Here is a 17,016-nt window from a genome sequence, read left to right on the forward strand (position 1 = left end):
AGAAATAGGGGTTGTTTACCATTTACAAATAGATTCCGGAAAATCCGGTTGGAGAGTAAATGGAACACGACTTTTTGGGTCGTTCCAGCGGAAAACTTCCTGGAACAGCGGAACATCTGAAAAGGTAGTCATGTTTTTTGGAAGGAATATTCCAAACAGAAATTCGAGTTCCATTTCTTCAAAGCCATCTTTGATACCAGTTTCAAGCCTTCGCGGTCGTTTTCCAGCAAATAGAACTGATTTGTACAAAGGGTAAACGCGATTCCGAGACGAAATATACCAGTCCTAAATTTTGCGTACCATTTGACCATTCCAAGGGCCTAGTGGTTTGTCCATGTAAATGCCAAATGGTAAGCAACCATGATTTCGAAATAAACGCCATCCTTAACCCTTTAAGTCCCAATAGTGCTCAAAATCAATTTTCTCCTAACGATATCCATAGACTATCATGAGCAAAGTCTATGACAATTAACAAAATGATCACAAAGAGAAAAATATTTGATCTTTTACCAAATTCTCTCAACTAATTCTTCACGGAAATGTATGGAGATCAGTTTGGAGAATTTGTATGTGGATATTGGGACTTAAAGAGTTAAATAAAAACCAATCGGACACGCCAAAAATTTAACAAACACCGCGGCGTTTAATCGAGTAAATACGGTACTGCTATTTATGTTTTCCTTCTAGCTTTACTACAGTTTCTGTGAATTTGGTAAAATATTTGTAAAACTACCTTAAAAGGGCCATTCAAACATAGGCGTCCTACGAAAATTGATTGTTGCTTTGTTTCTGTCGTTTAAGGTTAAAATGCCACAACAGAGTGCAGAAGAGAAAGAGGCCCTGCTTGCAAATCAGGTAGTAATGATAATGGTGATGGTACTGTTAGGCCCCATTTGTATGGAGAAAACCTGTATCATCATCGTCATCACCATATTGTCAGTATCATCGGTATGGTCTCCATTGACGTCACGTTCATCGTCACCATTATCGTCTTTACAACTGTCGTCGTCACCAAAGCGGTCTCATCATCGTCATCACTATATTGTCAGTGATCAATAGATCGTTACGACAGTGGTAGCGAAAACGATGGCCTTGACATTGACGATGATGATGATGACAAAGGCGACGAAAACGACGGGAATAACAACGGTGATGGCGATAATGATTATGACAGTTTTTACAATGGCGATGATGATTACGATGATGATAATGATGATGACGATAATGACGATAGCGAAAATAATAATAATGAACTTACGCAACAGGACGGGAGAGGAAAGAAAATGACCAACCTTGTGAGACAGGCGTGATAATATTTTTGTTTAAAAAAAATTCTGCCAAACTTCATCTTCCTTTAAACAGAATTTTTTGTGAAAAACCAGAAAAACAGTAATGTTAAGTGAAGATCTCGACAAAACACGCAATAATAGCCCTGTCACGTTTGTCACGCACAAGCGTTATGCCGTCCTCCTCTTTCTGCCGTCCTGTTGCGTAAACTCACTAATAAACAGTGAAGATTACGCTTGTTGTTTCCCTTGTTCTAAACTATCAAATGGGAAGAAGGAAACACGTATTTAGCGTTACCTTCAGGTTCCTTATGATGTAGCTGAACAAATTAATGAACATTTACCTTCACATTTTGTTGTTAATAAAAGTTCAGGAAAGTAGTTTAGTTATAAATGTAAGATGTTCTAACTATTCGCATCCATAAACCTAGAAAAACAATTTGAAGAACCTTATAGCGGAAGGGAACCCAGAAGCGGTGCTGGGCGCCGTTGGGAACTTAGCATCTGCCTTCCTTGCGCCAGCCGCCAGCAGCGGAGAATCATCTTCATCAGAACAAAGCAGCGATTCTGCTTCATCGGAGCCAAGCGAGGAAGAAAAGCAAAAACAGGCAGAGGTATGATGACTTGCGTGTCAGTGTTAATGTCAATCCCTCTAATTATCCATTCGTTGACTTGTTTTAAAAACAAAAGGCTGTTTTTATAAACTGTGGAATCTTTTGCAAAGCTCTATCTTTTGTTCAACAGAACCAAAGCAACAGAACAAGATGACATAAGATTGTGTTTTCTTTTTTATAGCTTCAAGAACAATTGCTTGATACCATTTTGAAAGTATCAGAACCATCAAATCCTGACCAAGCTGTGCAGATCGCGGGCACATTGACCGCTGTCGGTTCAAGCAGCGCGCCATCCGACAGCGCTAAGGTAACATGCTACACACAGACGGGTTGCTGTGAAGATTTCAGCTACAGAAATAATTTAAGTCTGATAACACTTATCCATGCAATATTTCAACAGCCAAAACTACGATTATTCTTTGATATTACGATTACTAGAAAGTGTAAAAAATATTCATTCGCCAACTAAGGGTGCTGTGAAATATGTCTTGGGAATTAGACACACAAATACGTCTGATTTGTTCGCTTATTCCTCCCTCTACTTCTGTAAGTGTCACAGGTGAACAAGTATAGAGAATCTGGATTTTTATCATGCCTAACCTCTTACGCAGGCGATTAAAGGGATTCGTATGACCCCTCTCTCTCCGTAAATGGGAAACCTCCACACCAAGGGCGTGAGTGAAGTGTGTACCAAAAAGATGATCAGTAAAAGCAAAAATAGAATAGTGCTGAGCAAAGCATGCGAAAAAAGCAGAAGGGAAATCAGAGATAGTTGTAAAAGAATAAGGAGGAAGGGCATGTCTGACCCCGCTAAAACGCTGGTGCATGGGTCATCATTGGTCTTGATTTGTAGCGCGACATTTCAGTTTCCCCAATCTCGAAGTGCTGCTATGCAAACGAAAGCAAAATCACGTTAAAGCCTCTTTACAGATTCATGCAAAAAAAAACCACTTTAATACAACCAGATTTTCATCGGCCTGTAATTGTCTATAAAGGGGCTGTCCACCCATACGCGTGTTTTCTCTCGTGCCCAGATCTCATGTGTGTCTGTCCCAGCTTTGGAGATTTGAGATCTGGGTATGAGATTAATTAGCCACCTGAGGAGAAACTTTCATTTTCTGTGCACCCTGGTGTGATTATTGCTCTTTTATTATTTGCAGGAAAAAATGGCAGATGTCCTTTCTAATACAATGAATGTTGCGGATAAAATGAACTCAGAACAACTCACAGAGTTTTCTTCAAGTCTTCTTGGTACTTTCGGCACCCTCCTTACACCTTCTTCACAGTCGTCCGGTGGGGTAAGAAAGTCACAGTCGAACCTCTGCTACATAACCAGCACCTCTTTACACATAACTCCGTCCTCAGCATGTCCGTTGTGGAGATGTCCGACTGTATAATAATTTGATGCATCCGTGAGAGATTGATTGGTCTTATTTTGAAATCTCCTCCTTAAACCTTTCATTCCCAATATAGGGCAAAGTAAAAGTTAAGACATTTCGAATCCAAAGATTTACGTAGTATTATGCAAATTAAAGTGAAAGAAGTTTCATTTTAATGTTAACTCCCTAGGATTTCATTCACAAATGAAAACGTTCGAGTGGCATATCATCTCAACCTAGTCGGCCTAGTTCCCCTTTTCGTTTCTTAAGTGGCGAGCAGGGGCGGATCCAGAAAATTCAGAAATTGGGGGCCGCGACACTTTCCAGCTATATACTAGATACTTTTTATTTTTTTGAGAATTTTATACAAAATAATACAAAATTTCAAAGAAAAGGGGTGACCACGGCCCTTTTGGCCCACCTCTAAATCCGCCCTTGGCAAGTACCGTTTTGTATGGGAATCACACACCCTCTAGGGATCGTTCTGATCACTCAATTCGACGCTTTTCTTTGCAGGGTAATTCCCAGTCTGCAAACAGCAGCTCAGCCAGCCCAGTTCAGCAAACGGCCATGGGATCGATGAATACCATTCTTGGTTTAATGTGCGCTAAGATGGTACCAGGTGAAGCTCCTAACGTCATTGAAGGTGACCTCGTCGCCATGGGAGCAGCAGTTGCTGATCAATCCCAGTTTACGAGCATGCAAATTGGCTCATGTACTGTCGAAGGAATTGATGGAGCTCTTGATCCAAACTCTTCAGAACCGGTTCAGGCACAGGTGTGGATTCTTTACCTCAAGACTGTATAATGGAACAGAGAGGGAATCTGTAGGGGTTGGCCGGGATATGTGAATTTCACCTAAGTTATTTTTTAGGGGTTGTTATTAAACGAGAAGTCTGATTCCTGAGAGCTCTACACATTTAAATCAAGTCCACAAATAAAAAAAAATGCAGAATATAGTGATGCCAACTGTTGAAATCTCTCCTGACAACGCTGAAGAAAAGTTTACTGACCTTTCCGGAAACCAGCTTCCGGGTGATTAATTCAAGTGTTTAATTGGTCTAAAAATAACTTTGGTGAAATTCACTTAAGGCTACACTATCTTGCCCTTTATTCTCTCTCGTCTACCTTTAATATTTAATCGAATGCCCTTTTATAAAGCCCAAACAAAAATTTCAAAAGATAAATTGAAAATGGATGATTTCTTTAGCCCATTTTATCAGTCCTACCCTCCCCACTCCCCTGCTTTACTTACTGACAACTATGCCTAGTAAGCAAGTGTCTTCCCCTGCTCTCATTCGCAACTTAAGACACGAGAAGGGGACTGGGGCCAAAATTTGTCCCGCAATTGTTTCTGGGATCGTTACTGGAGACGCACCGATCAGTTATTGGCCATTTTGGTTTCCCAGAAGTCTTTGCGAAAGATAACTCGGCCCAATTCTCAAGTGGCGGATGAACCAGAATATTGACATTGTTGTTGTCGTTGTCATCAATGTGTCATCGGTGTTTGTATTCAGTGGTTATTTTGAATGCGAAAAAGGACAAATCTCGATCTTTACTCACTTTTTAACTGGTTTGTATTTATTGACAGATGACAACGTTCTCAACTAATCCCTTTGGAGGCCAGATAAATGGTGCTATTGCTCAACTGGTCCTCAGAGACGGCAATGGAAACGTCAAGAACGTATCTAACCTAACCACATACATGGATATCTTTATCCCTGATGAAAATGGCGAGACCACAGCGGAAACTCATACACTGACAAAGCAAAACGCAGACATGTTAGTAATAAACGTCAATGTCACCGATAACATGAGTGCGATATACATCTGGGCCATTCCCGAGCACAACAACACCCAGCTGGTGGTTCTATGCAGGAAATACTCCAAACCTACACTGGAAAATTATGACTTTCGACAAATGGTTCCAAAGGCTCCTATTCCCAGTAACGTGACTAGTAACTCCAGCGCGAGTAATTCCAGTCAAGCTAACTCCAGTGGCCCCGATAACAGCAAGTATCTTATGTTCATTGATAACGATGATTTGAACCAGACGGCCGCTGGACCATGGCACTGCGGTTTTTATTACAATGGTTCTATCAATGACACCCAGGATGCCCCGGAGGAAGCCACCTACAACATCACCATCGTTCAAATGTGCTGTAAATACCTCAATGAAACCACCGAAGAATGGGAGTACGACGGATGTAAGGTGAGTTAGTTTTTTTATCAATTCGTCCGCCCATTTTGGCCTAGCCTGCAGTGCAGGCGTTTTCTTTGAGCGCGCAATTTGCTCGTGAAAGCGACATGTTCAAACTTCCCGAAGAGAGGAGGAGACGGGGCGAGTCAAAGGGAGCGGGGAGAGAGAAGAGAAAACCCTCCCCCTCCCCCGTTTCCTTCTTTCGCCCTCGCAACTACCGTAAGGGTTACTATTTCTACTCTCCCCAATCTTCCAATGTCATAAAATCAAAGACGGCGGCTACAACAACATTACGAACACGAACAAGGTTTCGCCCACCCAAAATACGCCTGCACTGCAGGCTAATTTTGGCCCAAAGAGAAGCATGGACCTACACCTATAACTTACCTACAATCTGATCATTTTACGTTTCGGTGAAACTGCCCACCTACCCTCCCCTAAGCCAACATTTTGGTCCAAGTAAGAACTAAGTTTTAATGTTGGTTTAGGGGAGGGGTAGAAGGCAGTTTCACAGAAACGTAAAATGATCCCAATCTTTGAGCTGTAGTCATGTCTAGAGAGGTTAAGCATCACGTTTACTTCAAACGGCAAACTCGAATTTGTACCACGTGACCAAGTTTCTCCATTACTTGTCCTTTACTGTTCGTTATTTCTACACATAAATTAGTAATTTGACCCAATTTTTTTGTCCGTAAAAGTTGTTTTGAGCTGTTTTTATCTGCTAGTTTTTTATTTTGAGAAATTCTCAACTTGAATCTGACGTTTGCCGTTTGCCGTATACTTGAAGGTTAAACTCTCTTCTCTCTTAAACGGACACCTTCAGGCCCGGCGCTGAAGTGTCCGTCTTAGAGAGATTTCCGTCTTATAGAGAGTCAACTAACAGAAGTAAAGAAAGGCAGGGAACAATCCTACAGTCAAGTCTCTTTTAACGGACATCTTTATAAGACCGACTCCTCGCTGAAAACAGACGCCTAGAATCGATCCCTACCGTTCTTTATCTCTCTTAATTAACTCTCTATACGCCCGATATCCGATCCCGAACTTGCTCGCCTTAGAGAGAGTTGGCTGCACTAGTGAAAAGAAAGGTGTTATGCGCTTCCCCCTCCTCCTTCCCCACCCCGACCCTAACCTTTCTGAGCCACCTTGTGGCCTTGCCTGCGTTCTCGTTGACTAACTAAAGCAAAAGATCGTTTTTGTTGTCTTTTTGTTACCTGTAGCTATTGTGCTTTTTGTTTGAACTAAAGTACGTCTCGGTCCCTCTTATATCGTGTACTAAGATGCCTGGTCCAGCCAAAAGATTCCCCCTAATTTGGCTTTTATTCCTGCCAATGACATTTAGGTACGACTGATTCAAAACGACGGTATTCTTAGCGCAATACAGCGTTGCGTCATTGTTGGCACACTGTTTTGTATGGTTGCAACGTTGTGATGCGCTAAACATCTTCCCGTGTAACATCACATTTATGAAACGAGAACGCAACAGCTGAAGACACATGTCACTCATACACACATACACATACTTTTCTTATCTTAAAGCCTGGACCCAAAACAACGGTAAAGTTACGCCACTGTCGTTGCAATCATCTGACGTCCTTTGCAAGCGACTTCTTCGTACCGCCAAACAAGATCGACTGGAATAAAGTTTCACTTGAAGAGCTTCTCAAAAATCCCTTGGTGTTTTCTGTCGTTTGCGGAATTTTTGGTCTATACTTTCTTCTTTTGATATGGGCAAGGCGAGCTGACAGAAAAGACTTAGAGAAGGTAAGTACAGGCGTATAAGGTATTACAACTGATTTGTTTGCCTAAATAATGAAAAGCAAAACAAGAAGATACTGCTCAGTAACGTCGATTCGAGTTATCACCTTAATGACGTTGCAGGACCGTAGCAGGCCTTTAGAAACTAGGGGGTAGCAAGATTTTAGGGAGCTCATTGTATTTCAAAAGCAGAGGGTTTTGGGTGCGGAGGACCCATTGGACTGTACCTTAAAACCAGAAAATGTTTCACCTGGCTGCAAACACACCTTCAATGCTCTGGGAGATGAATTTGTATTTTCAACTATTATGCCTGCATGTTTTGACTTCTTGGGCCCAAAAACTCGGGGGGGGGGGGGTATGATACGGCGCGCGTTGCTTAGCACTTCTTGATACAAGCTGAACTGCTTGCAATGTCGACAGTGGCCACAGTAATTTGCCACTTTACAAAAGAGAAGGAAAATGGGCCGAGTTAACTTTCGCAAAGACCTCTGGGGTCGTTACTGGGGGCGTACTGGTCAGCTAGTGGCCAATTTTTCCGCTGACTCTGGTAATCGTCCCAGAAATCTTTGCGAAAGTCAACTCTACCCAGTTTTCTTCCTGTTTCTACAGTGGTGAATGGTTTTGTAGGAAACCATAGCCTCAGTATCAGGCATTTCTAAGGGGGAGGGGAGAGGAAGGGAGAGAAGCGAAATGGGGACACAGAGAAGGGAGAGAAACCCTAACCTTCCCCTCTCTCTTCTCCCCTCCCCCTCAAAAAACTCCCCTCTCTTAACCCCTAAGGAAGGCCTTATGCTCTAAGGAAACTAAGAATTTCCCTATTGTTCTTTATTTCCTAACATAATGTATAAATTTGCCAATTTATAATAACCTATAAGCAGGCTGTTTATTGGGAGCCTCGAAGGGACGCGAGAGAGAGCGGCGAAGCCACGAGGGGCGAAGGTGAATTCGAGCCAGCTCTCGCTTTCCTTCCCCCATTCCCGTTCTCGCGCCTCCTCTCGCGTTCCGTTCACGCGTGACTTCTCGCGACTCCCCGAATTAGAGAGCTTGCCCGCGGGCTTAGTTACAATTCATTCCTCTATTTTCCAAGGTGGGCGTGGCTCCATTACCAGACAATGACCCACGTGACACGTACATGTACGAGGTGGTGGTTTACACGGGATTTGTCAGTAACTCGGGAACATCATCTGAGGTTCGCATTGTGCTCACGGGTGGCCTTGACGAGACGACCCCGCGCCGTCTTAAAGACACGGAGCCTGGTCGGCGAAAGTTTTGCAGAGGAAACGTCGACTACTTCCTTTTGAGCGTGCCACAGTGCTTGGGAAAGCTTAAGACTCTAAAAATCTGGCACGACAATACAGGGCCCACCCCCTCCTGGTACCTTCTTAGGGTTATGGTTCATGACGTGCAAACGGAAGTAAAAACGTGGTTTATCTGCGATCGATGGCTGGCCGTGGAAGAGGATGATGGGTTGGTAGAGCGAACTCTAATCCCGGCTTCGAAAGACGAGCTCACAAGCTTCAATTTGCTGTTCTCCACGGAAGCGCGCAAAAACTTAACGGACAACCACTTGTGGTTTTCGGTGGTAGCGCGCCCAGCGAAGAGCAATTTTACTCGAGTACAACGTCTTTCCTGTTGTCTCTCAGTACTGCTTAGCACGATGCTTGCCAACGCAATGTTTTATCAAGTGGGTGCCGAGTCATCTTCAGGAACATCTGTTCACGTGGGGCCATTTAGCTTTTCCATAAAGCAACTGTCCATCGGCATCACTAGCAGTTTAGTTGTTCTTCCGGCAAACATCTTGATCGTGACGTTTTTCCGGAAGGCGCGGCCTAAGGAGGCTAAAGAAGGCTTGAATAAGAACCAGGACCCTCACGGTCAGAGTCCGAAATACGAAATGGAAGAAGTGAATGCGACTGTGACTAAAGAAGAAGAAGAAGTTGAAGAGGAAGAAGACGATGGGAAGAAAAAGGACAAAAAGAAAAAGAAAAAGACGCTGCCTCATTGTTTTGTATACATAGCGTACGTGCTGGTGTTTATCACTTGCACTGTGTCTGCTACGTTCACTATCTTCTACGGTCTAACGTTTGGGAAAGAGAAGTCCGAAGGATGGATATCGTCCATGATGATCTCATTTTGGCAAGATGTGCTCATTTCACAGCCTCTTAAGGTGAGTTTTTGGTATCACTGGTGTTACTAGCTTTTTAGAATTCGAAGCTGTCCCTGTCCCCTTAGTATTCTACTACCTATTTCAGGGGTCAAATAAAATCATTCTATTATTATTATTACTATTATTATTATTATTATTATTATTACTATCATTATTATTATTATTAAAATTTAAATAGCGCCGTGTAAACGGGTCCCACAGTTAAAAAATTCGCACGCTTAAAATCTTGTCTGGACACCAGTAAACTGGGTTTTATATCCTTTTATGCTGCGTTAAAAAATCATCAATTCAATACTTTTCCAATTAAAAAGCTTTCGGTTGATCTTATTCCGGAATAAGAACACGACAACGTTTTTTTTAAAATCTATTCTACCGTTGGAGTATTTAAACACTACAAGTATCTATTTCAAGCCGATTTCTCGATACCGTAAATTCTCTATTAATTCCCTTCTCAAATAAGCCCCCCTCTCTTTTAACCCCCTCACCCCAACCCACCCCTCCCCCTTATTATTCTTCACTTCACTGTATTAATCAATCACGAATGTAAAATTAACTTCATGTGGACTGATCCAGGATGGTTTATTCACCAACTGGCCGTTCAGATTTGTTATTGATCCTGTTTTTCCTGTTTGTATTCTAGTTCTTTCGGGAGAACTGATACCGCCGTCTTTTCCAAATTAAATAAGCCCCCTCTCAATTAAGCGCCCCATCAAATGTGGCTGAAATAAATAAGCCTTCCGGGCTGCTTAATAGAGGATTTACGGTATTGTAATGCAGTGAATGCTAAAACAATAGCCTGTGAATACAGCTGTCTCCTTACTCCTCGCCGTAGCCTTCGTATAGCATAGCGGTTTTGGTCGGACGCGCAAAACAAGCCAAGGTGGGCGAGGGCAGTGAAACTGCGAGGAGATTGGGGTGGGCTTCGCCGATCAGTTGTAGTGCGCCCAACAAAACCACCATGCTATGAAGGCTATGCTCGCTGAAGGATTCTCTCCCGCCAAAGGTCTCTAGCAGCGAGGAACGAGGAGAGAGGGCTGTATTCGCAGGCTACCAAAACAAGAGATTTCTAGAGTTTATTCCATTTATTCCTTCGCCTCATATAAATCCAAGACGGTCTTGGATTCTGGATTCCACTCCGTGGATTCCGGATTCTAGATAATTGAGTCCAGTCTTTGTCAGCGAAACTTGGATTCTGGATTCCAATCCTAAGTAGGATTTTGGATTCCTTGAGCTGTATTCCGGATTCCAAAGCCCAGGATTCCGGATACCACAAGTAAAATTTTCCCGTTTTCCGGTTTCCACAAGCAAAAATTTCACGGATTCCGGAATACAGTCAATCGAAGAGACCCTTAATTCCATTCCAGGTGTTCGCAGCTGCCATGTTCTTTGCCGTCGTTGTTAAAGATCCGAACAAAGCGGAAGAAGAGAACGAACAGGAAAGCAACGAACTCAATCCGGATGAGGAAGCTCTACACAGTCAGAAGAAAAACAGTGAGGAAGAAAAAGCGCTGCGCAAAATTGGTTTCGTCGATAAACCACCTGATCCAGCAAAACTAGAAGCAGCTCGTAAGCTTAAAGTCAAACAGAAGGAGATGAAGATCATTATCCGAGAAGTTATCCAATATGTCGTGTTCCTCTGCGTACTTCTTGTCATTGCGTATGGTAGCCGTGACCCTATGGCTTTTACTGTGACAAGAGCTATGCGTGATATTTTCGACGAGGCGACCTATTCAGGAAATGACGGGATCGACGAGGTAAGATCGTCTAAAAGGACGCATTCTGTAAATCCTTAACTTTCCAATCCAGAAACTAAAAGAGGAATAGGTACAAGCTTTCGGCGCAACGATTTCTAGGATTGTTTTGGTGGACAAGCGTTACTTATGATTGGTTAATGGTTGCCTTGAAAACCATCGACCAACCATAAGTAACGCTTATCCGCTAAAACAATCCCAGAAATCGTTGCACCAAGAACTTGTAGCCGTCTCCCCTATAGTTTCTACAGTGGAGAAATTATTTTTTACCGCAGTAGAATAACTTTGCCAGTAGAGTGCCGAACTGTACAGCGGGGTGTCGCGTCTTCGATCTAGGCGATTAGTGGGGAGAAAGAACAAGCGAGAGACGAGAGAGCTGGAGACAAGCGAGAAGCTCAAGAAGGGGATGATGGGAACGAGCGCAGAGCGCGAGCAGGGAATGATGGGAAGGAATCAAAAACTGCTAAACGCTCGAAAATGTGAAAAGTCGTCCAGATATCTAGAATGGCGGAGTATTTAGGCGATGAAGCCCCCTTGCCATCACTGGAAGACTAAGCTTTTTCCTCCCCTCCCGTCACACCTTTCGCGCCCGGTTTCCTTAATCATTAACTCAAATATCCCCTAAAAAGAGATCGCGAGCAACTGAGGACGAGGCAGGTCCCAGTTTGTGAAACCGCCGAAATTCTTTCTTTTTATAGGTGGATGATTACCGCTCTTACTGGAGCTGGGTCGAAGAGACGTTTATCCCCACTCTAATGCCTAGATTCTGGTACGGACCTTTTGCCATTGACGAAGACGATCTTGAAATCCTTAATAAAGAATCCAGTAAAGAAGAAGTCGATAAACAGAAAAGTAAAAAGGTCAAGAAGACTAAGATCGTCGTCAGTAATATCGAGACAGGTTTTAATGTACTCTATGGATACAATGAAGGCTTTGTAGCGGATCACAGCACTGCTATACTAGTGGGTACCGCCAGGCTGCGCCAACTAAGGATACAGAAAGGTGTGTGTTGCTTTTTTTTTGCAGTCTATTTCAAGATATTGGTCAGAAATAGAGCCTATGAGGCCCCGTCGACACCGATGTAGAGTAACTAGTAAATGGCTTTTCCGCCCCCCAAAACCGATGAAACATTTTCCAACAGCAGTCGCGGATCCAGGAGAGGTCCGGACTCCCCCCCTCCCCTCCCCCATCAAACCTGACGTTTGTTTGAAACTGAAATTCTTACATCGACAGAATTGTATATCAATTTTTAACTGGCTGATTTTTTTTATTGAAACGCGCGTTGCAATTTGCCACTAAATTAAGTTCCAGGGACATTCAAAAATGTAATTGTTTTTGGTACCCTCCTATTCTCAGTATTTCCCGAGCCAACGGCGACCGGCGTTCACAGATTGAGAAACACGGGGTCGTCTGTGCTTTCCCAGCTGGTCGACAATTATGTATCCTTTACGAGTAAAATAAGGGACCAAGGAATTATAACGTGCAACCTCGACTGGTGGGAGGGGGTGTGGGAGAGAGGTAATTTGCCACAAAAAAGTTGAACGCACACAAAAGCGGATCCACACCGGTCTCCACCGTTTTACGGGAATCGATCAGATTTTTCATAGTCGACATATTTTTAACAAATCTAAAACTTTCCAAGTTGAGGGGCTTCATCCAAGGTGAATGGAACTGGCCAATATCCTGTCTGAATGATTCGGAAACCCAGGAAAGGAGACAGTGAGGTGATGAAGGATCGTGATTTTCACCATCGTAAAGCCGTGAAAACCAATTCTGCTTTTCACTGGGCTCGCTATAGAAAGTTAAGAAATAGGGTCAATCGTGAAGTCAAGGCAGCAAAATCCAAGTATTATTGTGACTTGATTTTAGAGGCTAAAGGGGATTCAGGAAAGATCTGGAAGGCGGTGAATGAGGTGTCTTCGCGCAAGACTAAATCCTCGAGCCCACAATGTATCGTAGTTGATGGTGTTGAACACACCACCCCAGCCTCTATTGCATCCGTGCTCAACTGTTATTTCTCATCCATTGGCAGAAGTCTTGCAAATAAAATATCAGCTGCTGCTATGTTCCCAGTCAGATCGGCCACGATGCTACAGTCTTTCTCGCTTGACGAAGTTGATGAGAAAACAGTACTCAAGCATCTGCTTTCTCTAAAGACAAATAAAGCTATTGGCTTGGACAACATCAGTGCGAGACTTTTAAAGTATGGCGCGCGTGCTATTTTGTCCCTCGATCACCAAGTTACTGAATCTCTCTATTCGCACTGGCAATTTTCCTGAAATATGGAAATGCTCGAAAGTGGCTGCACTTTTCAAAACTGGAGATAGGAGAGATGCGTCAAATTATCGCCCAATTTCTATTCTGCCAACAATGAGTAAAATTCTGGAAAAAGTCGTCCATTCCCAATTCTATGACTTTCTGAATTCAAATAATCTCCTTTCAAGCAAACAATTTGGCTTCCGTCCCAAACTGTCTACAACATCGGCTCTCACCAGTTTTGCAGATGAGGTCCTATTGCATATGGAGAGTGGAGAACTGTGCGGTGCAGTGTTCCTAGATCTGACCAAGGCATTCGATACCGTTGACCATACGATCTTGCTATCTAAATTGTCGGCTATCAATGTCTCGCCCAGCACTCTACAGTGGTTCAAGTCTTACCTGAATCATCGTAAACAGCGGACTGCCTGTAGCGATGCTGTGTCTGACCCTCTCCCGATGACCTTTGGGGTACCACAGGGGAGCATTCTAGGACCGCTTCTCTTCTTGGTTTATATTAATGACCTTCCGCTGGTTATAAAGAATTGCGAAGTGACTTTGTATGCTGATGACACGGTCCTGTACTACTTTGCTAAAGAGCCACACCTGTTAGAAGAGGCACTAAATGATGATCTCTTGAAAGTTGCCCAGTGGTTACATGGAAATAAGTTAACTTTAAATCTTACTAAGACGAAATCCATGATTATAGGCAGTAATAGGAAACTTGTTGGTATTTCCTCTTTCACGTTATCTATTTTTGACACTGATATAAATTCTGTAAGTAGTTTTAAATATTTGGGAGTTATGTTGTCTTCAACTTTCACATGGTCCGACCATATTGAGTATATTTCATGTAAGGTTAATAAAAACCTTGGTCTTCTACGTAGGATTAAGTATTATTTACCTTATGATGCCCGGTTACTTTTTTATAATAGCTTAGTGCTACCTATTTTTGATTATGCTGATTTAGTCTGGGGTGACAAGGACAATGTCTCACTTATGAAGGAATTGCAAATTCTCCAAAACAAAGCAGCTAAGTTGATATTAGATAGATCACCTCACTCCTCATCCACCGATGCATTGATTGTCTTGAGATGGCTGAATCTTGAAGAACGTAGGAAATGTCATCGATGTATATATGCATACAAGTGTATTAATGGCCAACTTAATCATTCTTTGGACATTGTAAGAAAGAGTGATATACATTCCTACAATACGCGCAATAACGATACTATCAAGCTCCCCAAAATTAAATATAATTGGGGAAAACAACGTTCGCGGTACCACTGTTTCAAAGACTTTAATGAATTAGAGAGAACTGTAAGAAACTCAGCAAGTTTTCCAATTTTTAAGAAGTGTCTTTTTTCTGCTTTTTATAATTGAGTACTTGTAGTGTGTATGTTTTGATTATTTCTGTAACTGGATTTTAGCTTGAATTTTTTTTTTTTTTTTTTTTTTTTTCATATATATCGATTTTAGCTTAACCTTTTTATATTTTAATTGTATTATATAATATACATCTCGTAATTAGGACCTCTATGTAAACCACTCTTGTGATGGAGCATCCTATTAAAAGATTGTTATTATTATAGTTAAAATCTAAAAATGATTTGCCCGGGAAGCATACCCCCGGATCCCCCAAGAAGCTTGCGCCTTCGATTCGGCACTCTTTTAGGAAATCGGTCAGTATCTATCCTAGATCCTGTCTGAACCAAAGTTTGCCCCCCCCCCTTCCCCCCGAAATCAAAAATTTCTGGATCCACCCCTGGGGGTCCTGGGGAACAGTCTATACATTCAATTCACCCTCTTTACAACGGCTTCCCTTCAACAACGGAAACCGCTACCGAGTTGCGTCCTACTTGCTAAAATAACCTCTCCCCAAAGGCCATTTAAGAGCGGACGATGATCAAACTGATGCACTCAACTGTATCTAATACTACCATTGTTTTGTTGACAGTTTTTCCTAACTATTCTTTTTCTCTATTGTAGACATATTTTCACTCTTTATTTAATACCATATTAAAATATGCTATTAGAAGCACCTTTTCAACTAAAAATGTCTTTTCTTTCTCCCAACATTGCTGTCATATCACAGCCCTACCCACATGCACAGACTGCCCACCAAATCACAGACAACCCAACGACTCGGTTAGGGAGGGTCTCCTTGCACGACGCAACAAACCATGGAAACAAATGATCGTGCCCCTTTAACTAACCAACTTGCTAACGAATGTTAAGTTATTGCTTTCTTCTCCCTGCAGGCAAATGCAAACTGATACCTTTCCTCAGCAACATTTTCGATGAGTGCAACGTAGCTTATGACTGGGATAACGAAGATTCAGAATCGTACAAGCGGCGCTGGGAACCAGTTGTTTCAAATAAAAGCACGGAAGGCGAAGAAGTGGAACCATCCCCATGGACTTATCAATCACAATGGGCCCTAAAGGGGACTCCGTACTGGGGCACGTTTGCGACTTACTGGGGAGGGGGTAAGTATTCTTTAAAAATATCTACGAGCAGTCCCTCATTTTTCTCAGGAGTGGTAGAGTGGGCGAAAAGCCCTTGTTCCCTTGTCCTGTCTTTCGTCTCTTCACGTTTACACCTATTGGCGCGCTTTTTCCTCTCGTAAGATGAACAACGTTAAGTTATGGCTATTATCTTAAAACAGAATTGTCTTGTCTGGGAACATGCTACGGGAGTTTACAATCGATACTTTATCGAACCTCTACTAGTGGAGCCCTTTAGGCTCTTAATCGCTGTATAGACAAGGAAAACCCGGCGAATCATGCGTTGAAATCTTAGCTCAATGGCGGTCTCTTTTACGTTATAAAAGAAATAGAATGGTGCCGCGTTCTGATTGGTTATAAACCTATGATTGGTTAAAAACCTATGATTTATTGTAAACTCATAGAAAACTCTTTTTTACTTAAAGTTATTTGAGCCTTCGGCACCTGATTTACGAGCTTTTCGAGTGTTCTCCCAACATCCCAAGTGGGTTATCATGTCGGTAAAACCATAGAAAGTGTGGTCTATTGCTTAAATACACTGCTTAAGCCCCAGCTTCAGCATTTTTTTGCACATATTTGCTTATTAGAAATTAAGGGGGGCCGAAACTCGCAAAGTCTCTTTTCGCTTTTCACGTTTCAACAGGGCGTCTAGTAATGTTTAGAAGCTTGTTTGACAAAACTCTCCCTTTAACTTCAACGTGTCTTTCGTGTCTTAAGAATCAATAACACCACCGTAATATATATTCTTTTGTATTCTCTCTTTAGGATACGTAGCAGACTTCGGAGATGACCGCAGCAAAGCCGAAGATTTAACTACACACCTTGAATCCAATGGCTGGATTGATCGTTACACGAGAGCCATCTTCGCCGAGTTTACGATCTACAATGCTCAGACCAACTTTTTCAGCGTTATCACACTGTTATCTGAGATTTTACCCACTGGGGGCTACTATCACCATCCGAAAATTCAAACTTTAAGGCTTTACCGTTATGTAGGACCGGAAATGGCGTTCGTAATGGCCTGTGAAATAACTTACATGGCCTTTTTGCTTTATTTCCTGTACAAGCAGGTAGGATAACCGAAAATACGAATAGATCGTTT

The 17,016-nt window shown here is 42.4% G+C and overlaps 1 protein-coding gene across 1 annotated transcript in view; it reads left to right on the forward strand.

Moving 5' to 3' along the window:
• Positions 1-17,016, forward strand: part of LOC140942183 (polycystin-1-like) — a 50,665-nt gene that overhangs the window by 30,880 nt on the left and 2,769 nt on the right. Inside the window, exons 15-26 of the mRNA XM_073391147.1 lie at positions 802-855; positions 1,718-1,900; positions 2,082-2,207; positions 3,061-3,198; positions 3,796-4,056; positions 4,870-5,490; positions 7,015-7,239; positions 8,321-9,400; positions 10,765-11,154; positions 11,850-12,153; positions 15,669-15,896; positions 16,680-16,984. Coding sequence (XP_073247248.1) covers positions 802-855; positions 1,718-1,900; positions 2,082-2,207; positions 3,061-3,198; positions 3,796-4,056; positions 4,870-5,490; positions 7,015-7,239; positions 8,321-9,400; positions 10,765-11,154; positions 11,850-12,153; positions 15,669-15,896; positions 16,680-16,984 — 3,915 coding nt within the window. The remainder of the gene's footprint in view (positions 1-801; positions 856-1,717; positions 1,901-2,081; positions 2,208-3,060; positions 3,199-3,795; positions 4,057-4,869; positions 5,491-7,014; positions 7,240-8,320; positions 9,401-10,764; positions 11,155-11,849; positions 12,154-15,668; positions 15,897-16,679; positions 16,985-17,016) is intronic.

The sequence above is a fragment of the Porites lutea genome, chromosome 6, assembly GCF_958299795.1.
Source record: "Porites lutea chromosome 6, jaPorLute2.1, whole genome shotgun sequence".
In the NCBI taxonomy this organism is placed as follows: domain Eukaryota; kingdom Metazoa; phylum Cnidaria; class Anthozoa; order Scleractinia; family Poritidae; genus Porites; species Porites lutea.